Source organism: Akebia trifoliata, chromosome 5 (genome assembly GCF_017979445.1).
Source record: "Akebia trifoliata isolate Shusen 1 chromosome 5, ASM1797944v1, whole genome shotgun sequence".
NCBI classification, from domain to species: domain Eukaryota; kingdom Viridiplantae; phylum Streptophyta; class Magnoliopsida; order Ranunculales; family Lardizabalaceae; genus Akebia; species Akebia trifoliata.
In genome coordinates this window covers 6,057,467-6,070,887 of record NC_141379.1, presented here as the reverse complement: position 1 = coordinate 6,070,887, position 13,421 = coordinate 6,057,467, and the positions used below count along the sequence as shown (strand labels likewise).

Genomic DNA, 13,421 nt, shown 5'->3' with positions numbered 1-13,421 from the left:
TTGGGGATTAACCCATGCCCAATGTGAAGTTGACAAACACCAAACTGTGGCCATACCCAACCGGACCTTGGTCTTGAAATGCTCAAACCCAAACCCAATCCAAGTCTGGTTGGTCGAGTTAATTTAGTCCCCATTAATACTGGATAATTTAGCAATGAAAATGATTTATATCAAAATAAGTGGAATGTAAAACAACCAAAAATTTAAAATTGTGTTTCAAAATTTACATATCTAAAATTACCATCTTAATTCATTTATTGTTAATCATAATTTCAACAAAACAAACATTTACCTTGTATGACAAAATAGGACTACAAAAACAAAAGCATAAATAACTAAACAATTATTTATTTTATGAAAAGAGTCGCACATTAGTTTTGATATATAGAGAAACAAAAATATATATACTAATTGAATGTGAAAGAAGAAATTAAGATATAATAAATATTTTTTAAATTATAGTCATATTAAGTTTGGGCAAATCGAATTGCCTACTTATGCGTGATCCCAACCCAATTTGAGTTGGGCATTTTTGTTGTTGTTGCTTGAACCCAAGATTGAACCTAAGCTAACTATGCCCAGACCTGACCCAAGATCAGGTTCAACCCATTAGTTTAGGGTTTGGTCCGCCGAAGTTGCAGCCCGAGTTACCATGATGGTCAGGCTATTTGTACCCACAATTTGTGCTCACTGCACCCTCTTAAAACACTGTTTGAGTGAGTCATACATTGAAGAAAGTGGGTGCAGTGAGCATTAAGGTGGGTGCAAATAGAATGACTCTTACTATAAAGAGCTAAGTTACCTAACTTCTAATCCTAAGTTCAAAGAATTCTAGTTAGGGGTTTACAAGCTAGGGTTTTGTACTCTCCCTCTCTTGCTTGAGTGCCAGAAACCCTAGACATGGCGGAAGTAGTTGCCGAGGTCTCTCAAACCATCGTAGATGAAGAACGAACAGCCATGGAAGGCAACGTGGATATGGAAACCGAAGAAACTCATCAAAACCCTAACGTTTCCGAAGAGAAAGACACCAACATAGTCGACAAAAACTCGGAACAAAATGGCGACGCAAAGAGGCCTAGGGAAGAGGAAGAGAGCGGTACAGATGTTGAGAGCGGCGTTGATTTGAAGAAACAGAAGGTCGAGAAATCAGTCGAAGAAGAACGGTTCGAGGAGAAACTACAACAAAGTGAGGAAAAAGAAGAATCGAAAGAAGGGGAAGAAGCAGAAGAAGAGGAGAAGAAATCGGATCATGTGAATCTGGGGCCGAAGAATTTCAGCTCGTCTGTTGAGATGTTCGATTACTTCCACAAGTTCCTTCATTATTGGCCTCCTAATCTCAATGTGAACAAGGTAATTTTTTTCTCTTTATTTGCAGATAATTCATCTATTTTGATTATGGAGAGTACCAATGCTATAGAACATATTACTGATTTTATTACAATGTGAGCAAAATCTGTGTAGAAGCTGATTTTGATCAGCAAGTTTTCGACTTTACTTGCGAAAATTACTTATTTCTATTTTGTATTACGAGCACAAGGGATGATGGGTGTGCAACTTTGGCCTAATCCATATATTAAAACCTTGAATTTCAGTGTTGGGTTTGAGAGGGTTTAATCATTCTTTTATTGAAGCAATTAAATAGTATGATCTCCCAAGAACGGAAACTTCCTCCCCCCCTCTGTTTTTTTTTTTTTTAAGAGTTTGACATTGTTTGGGACATTGGTGTGCACAAAACCATAGATGCTTCTCGTACCTGGATGAAAAACATCTATGGTTCTATAGACACACCAACGTCAGCAATGTCCCAAACGATGTCAATTTCAATGTTATTTCAGTATATTCCTTTTTTTTAATAACTAGTGTTATATTTCCTTTTTTGATATTTGTGTATTGTGTATGTTGCTATCTATTGGGTTACCATGGTAACCCATTGTGGATTTGGATTTTGATCCCTAGATGTGATCTTAATTATTATTACTTTTTTGATCTCAGATCAACTGAGATCTTCTAAGAAATTGTTTACATCTACTTATCAGAGAAGAAATTGTCCAAATATTTGTTCACAATATGGTATTTGTACCAATTCCAAGAATGCAAGTACATGCTTTTAGTGGTGTATTCACCAGACTGCCAATCTGATATTTTTACCAAATTCAGCAATTGAGTGAAAGATCCATACTAAATTCATAAAATAATAATTTTGATGAAACCGAAGAGTAGAAATTTTTACCCGAACCATTTATGAGGAAAGACTTTTATGGATGTCAAATCTCCTTATTTATAGTTTGATGACTTTGTACCATGTTCTCAATATCTCTATTTACATGCATTCAATAACATTTTTTATGCCAGATACTAGTTAGAATAGATTTTTCTATAATTCAATTTTCACTATTTCTTTTGATTCAAATCCTGAAGTTTTTCACTTTTCAAGAGGATGAAAACCTAAAAAAGTGAATTGACATGCATGCACCCATTTCTATGATTAGTTGCCTTGTTGTCTAGGTAAGAAAAACTTGCACCTGTTTTAGTTATTTGACATTGGAACATTCATTTACCTTTTTCTGTAGTTCATAAGCTGAAGTTTTTTTTCCCCTTTGTTGGCTTGGAAACTTGTGCTAACCCACAATTTTGGATAAGGATGTTGATTTCTGAATTTATGTTACAATCTTCTAGTCTTGTTTGTTGCCAATTTGAAAACCTTGGTGACTTTTTTTTTGTTTATGATGTGTATGAGTTTATTGAAGAACCAAAAAAGGATATGAGATGATGCAAGGTTGACGAGATGTACCATGATTGGGAAAAGGGAAGAATCTTTGATAAAATAAGATCTTATAGAAAAAAAAAAATCCTCAAAATCAAACCTTTATAATCATTGGGACATTTGTTCCAATAACACAAGTGAACTTTGATGTCTATGATAATGTCCTTAAACTCCTTTGCATTTCCTTTGGACACTCTTCTATTTCTCTCACTTGAAAGACCTAACAAAATTGCAAAAGGAGGAAATTTCCAAATCAATCTATCTCTGTTGGAAATGACATTGGTCTGCTAGCTATTGATGGGCTCCAGAACTTGGAAAAATCAGTACATCTCCGAATGTTTAAAAGAGGTTCTATACATTGAATAAGCTAGATTAGAATGAAGAGTTTGGTATTCAACCTACTCTTCGTTAGCTTGCACGTGGAGTAGAAATCAGAATGAGTTTTTTTTATACTGTTTCCCAAATTATTAAGGTCAAATTTTATCTAGGGATGCATTCTAGAAATAAGGCTTTGAGGGGACTTTAGAGCCTCAAATGGAAGTTGTCAGTAAATTGCTTTGTAGGATTCAAATGTTTTTGAAAGGGTCATCAGTTGTTTTGTTGCTTCTACTTCATTAATGGAAACCTCCCATAATCTATACTAAATGTGGATTAGATTTACTTGGTTCCCATTTCCTTCTAAAGTACTTGTAAATGTAAAAAAAAATTGTAAGGGTTTTCTGTCTATAATATTGAGAGATTAATGCACTACAATCAATGTGAAAAGATTGCACATCAAAATAAAGAAGAGTAGGTTGTATAAAAAATACTTATACAACATATCATTTTATACGATAGATCATATTATAACCTTCTACTTATTTTCCTTCAATGTTTTTTGGTCTCTGCTGTTGAAGTGTAGATGTCCTCTTAATGAAGGAGTTGGGCATAACATTGTTTAAAAGTATTGGTGGTTTGTTGATGACAACAGTGACAAACAATGGTGAATGGTTTTCTACAAATACCTCAATGGTTGGTGATGGTTGCGTGTGCTGATTGAGGATCAATGTAGTGTTTTCCACGATGGAGCAACTAGATCTGTGTATATTCAATGTATGAAATCGTGTGATGTAGGGCTCGAGTTGTGTGGTTGTCACAATAGTCTTTTTTGTTTACTGACCTTTCCCTCCTTTTTTGGTCTGTGGTAAAGAGTTCTTTTACGGAATTTCCTTCCTGGTCACTCCATCTCAGAATGACTAATTCGTTGCTCAGGCATGACTTGGTTGGGATTAATTTTTTATGCAGAAATATACTCACGTCCTACGGTTCACTTATTGCTTGTGTTGGTGTGTGTGCATGTGCTCTGCCTTCAAAAGTAATTCTCAGTGAGCTTTAATTCTTATTCCACAATTAACTTCCTAGATGTTCCATGAGCCATGGATTTAGCGTGGTGTGACTGACCAGAAAAATCTATTGATGTAAAACAGGGGATTGAATGATATAATATTCATTGAAGTAGTTGAACTTCAAATGGGATAAATCACTGAGCTTGCCTTTTTGCCAACTTACTTGGTCTTAAATGAGGCCTTGTCTACATTTTTTGGCAAACTTCTCAAGGACTACATCACAAGTAAATGAAAGGGAAGGTATTAAGTCTTAGTGCCCACACAATTCCTTGACGTGGTATTGATGTCCTAACACTAAATTTGTCCAATTTAGATTCATGGGAAATTAGGATTGATGTCATTTGGTTGGAGTTGTATACATCGTTCAGGAGAACTATGTCGGCACCAGTTTGGACATCGTTCCCCTTAAGGCTTATTACTTATTCAACGTGGTGTTGAAAATTGAGAAAAAGATTGGGGATTTAAATCTTGAGGCTCGCTTTAGGGCGAGATTCTCATAGAACTCTTTGAGGTCTTCTCCCCCTAAATGTTCATGGTTTATTCAAAGAGGGGTTTGAAAAAAGTTTATGCCTCAAGGGACAGGAATGCCTTTTTGGCTCCTTTTGACTATGTATTCCTCTTTATTTTCTTTGAAGTTTTAGTAATATTGCATAATAGTCTTCGCCTTGTTAAATATATGGCATCTTTTGTTTTTTCCCAAACCTTATGTTTTTTCCCTATTTCTATTTTTCTCTCAATGTCGAACCTACATTTCTTCTAGTATTAGTGTTGTTATCCTTTTTTAGAGTGGTGGTTGCAATCCAAGTGTTTTGTTTGAGGGATTAGAACTTGGAAAGTTGGCATGTATGAACTTCTAATTTTATTTTAATAAGTTTGAAATTTTTAGGGGAAATTATTAAAAAAAACCCAAAAAATAAAATATTTTCTAAAAAAAAAATCCAAATTTGTTGAATTTACATCTGGGAACCTAGTTCGGCCCTTAAACGGCTAAACTTGTCTCTTTCCTCCATTTTATCTCTCTTCGAATATTTTTATTAAAAAAAATGAAAGTTTCGGCCCTTGAAGGGTCGAGATTTTCTCTCTCCTCCACACACTCTCTCTTCAAATATTAAAGAATTCAAATCTCCTCAAATATTAAAGAATTCAAGATCGTGATCGTGATGCATTGGTTCGCTCTAAAATTCGGCGAAAAAACGCAGGACGGTAAAAATACGATGCAGAAATAGTTCGAGAATGATTTGAATCCAATAATTTTTAAAACTTTAAAAAATTAGGATATATATATATATATATATATATATATATATATATATATGACCTAACAATTCTAATCTACTAATCAAATTATCAATATTTAAATTAAAAATATCCACAATCATATTCATCTAATAAAATATATATTCGCAATTAAAGATTTAGTTTTAATCCATCTAATAATCAATGTAAATGAAAAGCATAAAACATGATCTACTAATTAATGCCAAATCATCATGTCCCATGACCTAATTAAATTAAAAAAAAAAAAATTTCTTATCATTTCTAAAAAGTTATTAATGTGAAGTAGACGAAAATTTCACTGGACGACGGACGGCCACGGTGGTCGGTGGGGGTGATTTTCAACTTAGGTTTTTTTTTTCCCCTTATCTTGAGTCTTGAGTTTTGAAGTGAGAATAGGGAAATACGACATATTTTAATAAAATATTACGGAATATACGTACAAATCGTGATTTAGTTGTTGGGATTCAAAGATTCGCGAATTAATTTGAATCCAACGGCAGTTCGATCGGGAAGAGTAATATTACGTCTAATTTGTGAATCAATCGTGAATTTACTAACTATGATCCCGATCACGATCACGATTACGATTACGATCACGATTGTCTTACAATACGGATCACAATCACGATTGTCTTACAATACGGATCACAATCACGATCTTGAATTCTTTAATATTTAAATTTAATATGAGAGAGAGTGGAGGAGAGAGAAAATTTCGGCCCTTTAAGGGTCGAAATTTTCTCTCTCCTATTTTTAATTGTTTTTTAAATGTTGGAAGAGAGAATACGGAGGAGAGAGTTTCGGACCTTGAAGGGTCGAAACTTTCATTTTTTAAAATAAAAATATTCGAGGAGAGATAAAATGGAGGAAAGAGAAAAGTTCGGCCGTTTTAAGGGCCGAACTAGGTTTTCAGATGTAAATTCGACAAATTTGGGTTTTTTTTTTTAAATATTTTATTTTTTGTATTTTTTTAATAATTTCCCCAAATTTTTATTTGACTTTGGAATGTAAAACCATGAATTTTTATAATTTGTTCCTTTTTTATTTGAGTTTTTCTGACTTTTCTCTTTTACTATTTATTTATATTTATTTTAATGTTTAAGTATTTATCTATTTAATAAGTGCATGCTTCCATGGCATATGCCTCAAGGATTTTACTAGTGAATTGCCTCAATTGCATCTTAGCATTTTAAAACACTATGTTGATGCCTACTCATTCATCTTTCTTTGAGAGTTGATACTAGCAATTCTATTCTTCTATATTAGCCTTTATTAGCATATTCTCAACATGGAATCTAGCTACTACAATTTTAAAATTTTGTTGGTATATAGTTTGAAAGTGTAAATTATTAAAACTCATACACAAACGAAGAAAAATCTACTTTGGCACAGAATTGAATTAAAGTGAATTTATTAATAGAATGGAATGCTAATGACAAGAAGTCTTCTCCTTTTGGTTCCTTGGCTGTGTTTTTTAATGGAATTTAGGATTTCAATTCTTCAATTGATTTTTGAGGAATAGTAAGAGAGAGTGGTAAGTGAAACTAGACATAAGGCATATGTGATATGTTGGAGACTAGAATGCAAGAATATGTCTATAATTTGGTGAATTTGAAAAAGGAAAATTGAAGACGTCGATAATGTTATATGCATGAAGGGTTAATCTTGGTAAAAGATGTAGTGATTAAGGAAATATGAGCGGTTATTTCTGTAAATTATTAAATGAAGATTACTCTGGAGGCTTAGGACTAGAAGACACATACAATTAATGAGGGCTCATATTTTTGTAGCTTTTGGGTATTATAAGTGATAACAACTGTAGCAAAGCTAAAGACAAGTAGGTCTTTAGGATCATATGGTGGCAAGTCTTGGTAAAAGATAATTGTGATTCAGGAAATTTGAATGATTATTCCCATAAATTATTAAATGAAGACTACACTGGAGGCTTAGGACTAGAAGGCACGTACAATTAATGAGGACCCATATTTTTGTAGCATCAGGTATTATAGGTGATAAAAACTCTAGCGAGCTAAAGACAGGTAGGTCTTTAGGATCATATGGTATTTTGATGTAAGTATGGCAATGAATGGGAAGCATTGGATTGCCTTTGTCATGAAGTTATTCATAATATTTTGAAAACTAAAATCACACTCAATGAATGGAGAAAAATATTATAGTATCTATATAAGAACAAATGAGACAGAGTTGCACAAAAATATTAGGGCATCAAACATATGAGTCACATTATGAAATTGATATCCCCTTTAGAAATTATGGAACAGATGATGTAATAGACATTAAAACAACCACAAACTTGTCATAAAACCAATTTGGTTTTATGCCAATAAGCTCAAGCATCTAGGCAATTGTTTTTACTTACATAAAGATGAAAAGGTTTAGAGGAAAGAGGAAGCATCTCCACATGATTTTTTTTACTTAGAGAAATCATTTGAGAAAATGTCTATAGTTGGTGCTGACAATGAAAGGAGTCCCAAGTAATTATGTTTTGAGGACATGTATGCGAGTTCTGACTAGCAAGAGAAAAATGAGTTGTTAGTTACAATTGATTTACACCAGGGAGCATTTTTTACTCCATTTTTCTGTGTGTATTTATAGATGAAGTGATTGCTCATATTCAAGAGTTGGTCTCTTGGTTTATGTTGTTTGTAGATGGTGTAATATTAATAGATGAGACTAGAGTCAACAAAACTAAAGCTTTGTAGAGTTGTTTGGAGTCTAAGGATTTTAGGAAAGTAGGGGTAAGATAAATGTGGGAACAACAAAATTTTGTATAATTTAGATTAGACACATGAGACCTCGATATATGCAACTCGATCTAATCAAATATTCGAGTTGGCTTTATTATCCTTGAGATTCATAAGATTAGATGGCTCATATTTACAAGCTAAATCTAGGCATGAGTCCTAGGGAATTAATTATCAATCCCAAGGTTGAAGACGATTAATAACCCAATTTTCCACAACCCCAATATTGAAAGATGTTTGTCCTTTCCGATTCCGTAAGCGTTCAATCTGCAATCAAAATACTATTCACTCTCGACTCTGACTATTGCTCAAGTAGAGCTGAAATTATCTGAAGTTGAAACAACTCCAAGTGTAATACAATTCTCGAGGAAGACGAGACCAGTGACATGAACAAGCAAAGTGACAACTTACCAATTAAATACCTTTAACTCGATCCCCCATCAACTAAAGAAATGTTTGATTTGATTTGTTTCGTTTTCCTACCCCTACCTACTCAATGTATTATAAATATGGATTTAATCTCATGTAAAGACTTGTTTCACATGGAATTTTTTTTTTTTTTTTTTTTTTGGGGGGGGGGGGGGGGGGGTGTTTTGTAAGTAGTAAAAAAAAAAAAAAGATAGTAAATTGATTCCACTAGCCTGAGGATATAGTTTGCAATTCTGCAACGAATCTCATAAAAAATTGGTGATGCTTTTGTCGTTCTTTCTATTTTCTTGATATTTTGATTTATATTTATTTGTATAAAGTTTAAATATTCAAGTTGAATCCTTGACACGAAGTATGTGAAAAACAACTTTAGAAATGACATGTAGAGAAAGGCATGGTAAAGATGACTAGGAAATGCCCATAAAGATTGAGAGATTGAAGTAGATGTCGTTCATAAAGTTATAGCTAGATCGTTAAAGTAGATGAGTGTTTTGGAGTATTATGTGACAAACAAATCTTGACCAAACTACAAGGAAATGTTATGGAATGACAATAGAATTAGTTATGGTTTAGAAGATGATAATCAGACAATAGTGTGTTCATAGGTTTAGCATATTTGGATGCTAAAGATAGATGGGTGGAAAGACTAAAAAAGATTGAATTACAAGTGAATGCATTCATCAAAATGTGGGAGTGCCCCAGTAGGTGATAAATTAAATCGATTTACATGGTTTGGTTATGTTTAAAATTCTCATTTAGGAAAGTGCAAGTGGAAGGTCATAGAAGAGCACAATTGTTGAGGGTTTCAACATGAAAATTTGAAATTAAAACGAATATATAAATTGAAATATTAAGAAAATTGAGAATGATAATAATGTTAAATTTTTAGGGGGTTTGTCCTGATATTGAAGACTGCTCCTCGGACTCATGGAATTGATTTATTTATTTATGTTGATTGATTAGACAAATAAAAAATAAAAAACAAAGGGGGAGGTCGAGATGACCCGTCCAAAAGAAACCAACAAAAAGCAACGAAAAAAAACAACGAACAACGACCGCTATAGAATTACAATGCTACAAATAACCTCTTACCGAGACAAGAAATCCTTGACCACCACTCTAAACTCTTTAAAAATTTTGCACCAAAAGAATAGAAGCCCGAGAATAGATCTAATCAACTCGTTAGACACCTTAGTCTTTCCTCGAAAAGTTCTACCATATCTTTCTAACCAAATGCCTCAAAGGGCCACAAAAGGCGTTTAAGCTCCAAATTAGCTTTTTTGCATGACGAAAGCTCATTACCAACTGAAGCCATTCTCCAAAGATTCCTCTAATAGTACCTGGAGCACAACAATCCACCCCAAACAAAGAAAAAAAATGTGGTCTCACACCACCCTTGCCACCTTACAATGAACAAGTGATTAGCAGACTCCTCACTTGACGAACACATACAAGTCATTGGGACCATAGAACCCCCCCTTCTCCCAAGAAGATCTTGCGTTTTGAATTCTCTCCCAAACAGTCGACTAAACGAAGAAGGCCACCTTGGATGACACCCTAGGATCTCAAACTGCTATATGAGGGAAAGACACATCTCCGCTGCTAGTTAAATCTTTATAGAATTCCTTAATTGAGAATAACTCTTTTTCATTGGGAGTCCACAATCTCACATCATCCACCTGGACATCTCCTGACACACTATCCAGGGAGTCCATCAACTCAGTAACCTCCGTCAACTCCCAATTATTCAACATCCTCCTAAGATTGAAGTCTCACCTTATAGCCCTATTCTCTCACACTTGAAAACTTGCAATAGGGAGATTTTTTTTCGCAGAGAGCGAATACAGAACAAGAATTCTCTCCATCAAACAGCTTCCCCCACACCAAATATCCTCCCAAAATCTAACTCTGTCCCCCCTCCTCACCTTAAAAGTGACCCTTTTGTTGAATTGAGGAAGAATCTTCAGAATACCCTTCCACACCCCACAACCGTACGGACTATAACCAACACCGCTCTCCCAACATAATGGATCCTCCACAAATTTTGTCGCAATCTCCTTCTGCCACAATCCATCTTGTTCCACACCAAACCTCCAAAGCCTCTTACCAAGCAACGCCCCATTCATACTCCCAATATTTCTGTAACTTAGACCCCCCAATTTTTTTGATATAGCACACGTTCCTCCAACTCACCAAATGAAGTTTGCTCTTCCCTACCTTGTCATGCCACAAAATCTCAGAACATCTTGTCCAACCTAAGCTCCACGCTTCTCGGAATTGTGAACAAGGAAAGATAATACACTAAAATGCTGGATAACACACTCATGATCGAAGTTGGCTTACCACCCTTCGAAAGATAGTTCGTTTGTCACGTACTCAACCTTTTGAAAATTTTTTCTAACACTGATTCCCAAAAACTTTTGTTCTTGTAAGGAGCTCTCAAGAGTAAGCCTAGGTAAGAGGTAGTAAGAACACCCGCATGACACCCCAAAGTTTACTGCCATAAGATCCACATCTAACACTTGGAACTGATTTATTATATTTCTTTTGATTATATGCAATGAAAAATCTTCATTCCTTATGTCGAAAAGATCTTCCTAACCATAAATGAGATCAAGTTTTTATTTATAATACATCGGGTAGGTAAAAATAATCAAATCAAATATCTTTAGTTGGTTGGTCGTCAAGTCGAAAATACTTTGGTTGGTAAACTATCATGTCATTGATCCCATCTTCCTCGAGAATCGCATCACATTTATGGTTATGCTGGCTCTAGGTATCATCTTATAGTCTTGGCATTAGGAGATTCGAGATCTAGATACTGATCATCTTCATTCTCAGGACCGGGTGGTAGATTGTCTTGGACTTGGGATCTGATTGAGTCTTCTAGTTACAAATCTCGATGATAATAAGGGTGATTTGGGTCTTTGGTTAACTACGGGTATATCATATTACGTGTGTTGAGGTTCCACGTGGTCTGCTCTAATAAATATGGAATTTTGCTGCTCCCACAGTGACGAAGACAAAAAGGATATGGATTGAGGTAGTGAGAGCAGATGTGAGCTTTCTAATTAATAAAAGTCGTGAATTTTGACGTAAATGAATTAAGGAACATGATTCATTTGGACTATCCTAAATTTTAAAGTAAGCATAAGAACATATTCAACTTATTGAAAGCTTTGTATGTCTACTAGAAGGCTTTAAAATAACGAGGAAGACTGAAAGTGATATGGATAGAGTTGGTAAGAAAAGATGCAGTGGAGGAACATTCCTTTACCAAAGATATGGCTGATGATAAGAGTAACTGGTGAAATAGGATTCACAGTACTGACCCTTTTAATTGGAGTATGGTGTGGATGATGATGATGACTATTCACACTGTTAATAAAAATGAGGACAACATAGAAGAATATTGTACTATTTTTTTTTTTGCTCTAGGAAGCTTTCGAAAAGCAAAACGATTGCTCACTTGTTTGGAAAAAAGCAAAAAAATCTCATCTGTGAATGGGGAAACGTGAACAAAAGAAACAACAGGAAATTGCAACCCCATTTCTTTTGATGACCAGTGGTGCACTTCTCTCCCTTGGCTTGCTATGATGTGGACCCTACAACAAGATTATGAGTTTTTTTTTTTTTTTTGGGTTCTATTCATGTTCCATCAAGAATATGAGTTGGAACATGAATAGAACAAAATGCAGTCCGTCGTGAAAAACCCCACAGAGATTGCTCAAAACTCCATGCTTTGTTGCAGGTGGCTTCAATTACAAGTTTATGTTTAGTCATATTATTAGTTTTTGTTGTTGTTACCATGATTATTTATTTCCTTTTTTATTTTAATTATACTTTTACAGACCAATACCAAAATCATAATGATTAGTTTTTTTTATATCTTTTCTTTGGGATAGTCCATAAAATTGGATATTCTCATATTTAGTTGTACAACCTGTACAAATTTTTTTGGGTAAAAAATTAATAAAACAGTCTATTCTAATTGACGACAACTATTCAAGCCGAATGGTGCAAGTGTTGGTCACATATTCAATACACCTCGCCACATTCATCTTTTATTTTTGAGTTTACTTATCGAGGACAAATTTAATTTCTTTGCATTTTAAGTAGCTTCCTAGTTATTTATTGTATTATGCCGTTGTTGATGGCTTAATTGATGCTCATGTTATTATAACTCTGCAGTATGAGTACATGGTGTTGCTGGACTTGTTGAAGAAGGGAAGCATGGAGCCAGATAAGAAACTTGGGGGAGGGATCCAGTCGATCCAAGTTCGAAACCATCCAATGTGGAAAAGCCGGTGCTTCTTTCTCATAAGGCAAGACGAATCTGTTGATGATTTCAGCTTCAGGAAGTGTGTTGATCACATACTCCCCTTGCCTGAAGAAATGAAAGTAAAGTCAGATGCTAACAAGGCTTTGGGAGGCCGTGGGGGAAGAGGTGGGGGCCGTGGAGGAAGAGGTGGTGGTGGGGGTGGAAAAAGAGGTGGGCATGGACGTGGAAGAGGTGGCTGGTCTAGAAAGTAAGGATCAAAGCGGAGTTTTTGAGAATGGCTTGAAAAGGTTTGGAGCTGAACTTATTTATAGTAATTCTTAAGTTGGAATAATTTGATTGTGTTTGTTATAAACAAATTTTGACAGGTTGATCATTTTTATTGTGGGATCCAACACTTTGATTTATTGTTGTGCCCTTTTGATCAATGAACCTGATTGGTGGATCAGACCTGGACTAATCGAATATTGCTCGGACCCCCAATCGTGTTCTGATCCAAGCTTGGCCCTTCACGATCGTAT

The 13,421-nt window shown here is 34.8% G+C and overlaps 1 protein-coding gene across 1 annotated transcript; it reads left to right on the top strand.

The window, feature by feature from the left end:
• Positions 1-821: 821 nt before the first annotated feature.
• On the top strand, positions 822-13,307 carry LOC147401254 (DCL-like protein). Its single transcript, XM_086442459.1, has 2 exons — positions 822-1,350; positions 12,813-13,307. Exons 1-2 carry the CDS (start codon positions 901-903, stop codon positions 13,152-13,154), a joined length of 792 nt encoding a protein of 263 aa, XP_086298585.1. The 5' UTR covers positions 822-900; the 3' UTR covers positions 13,155-13,307.
• The last annotated feature ends 114 nt before the right edge of the window (positions 13,308-13,421 follow it).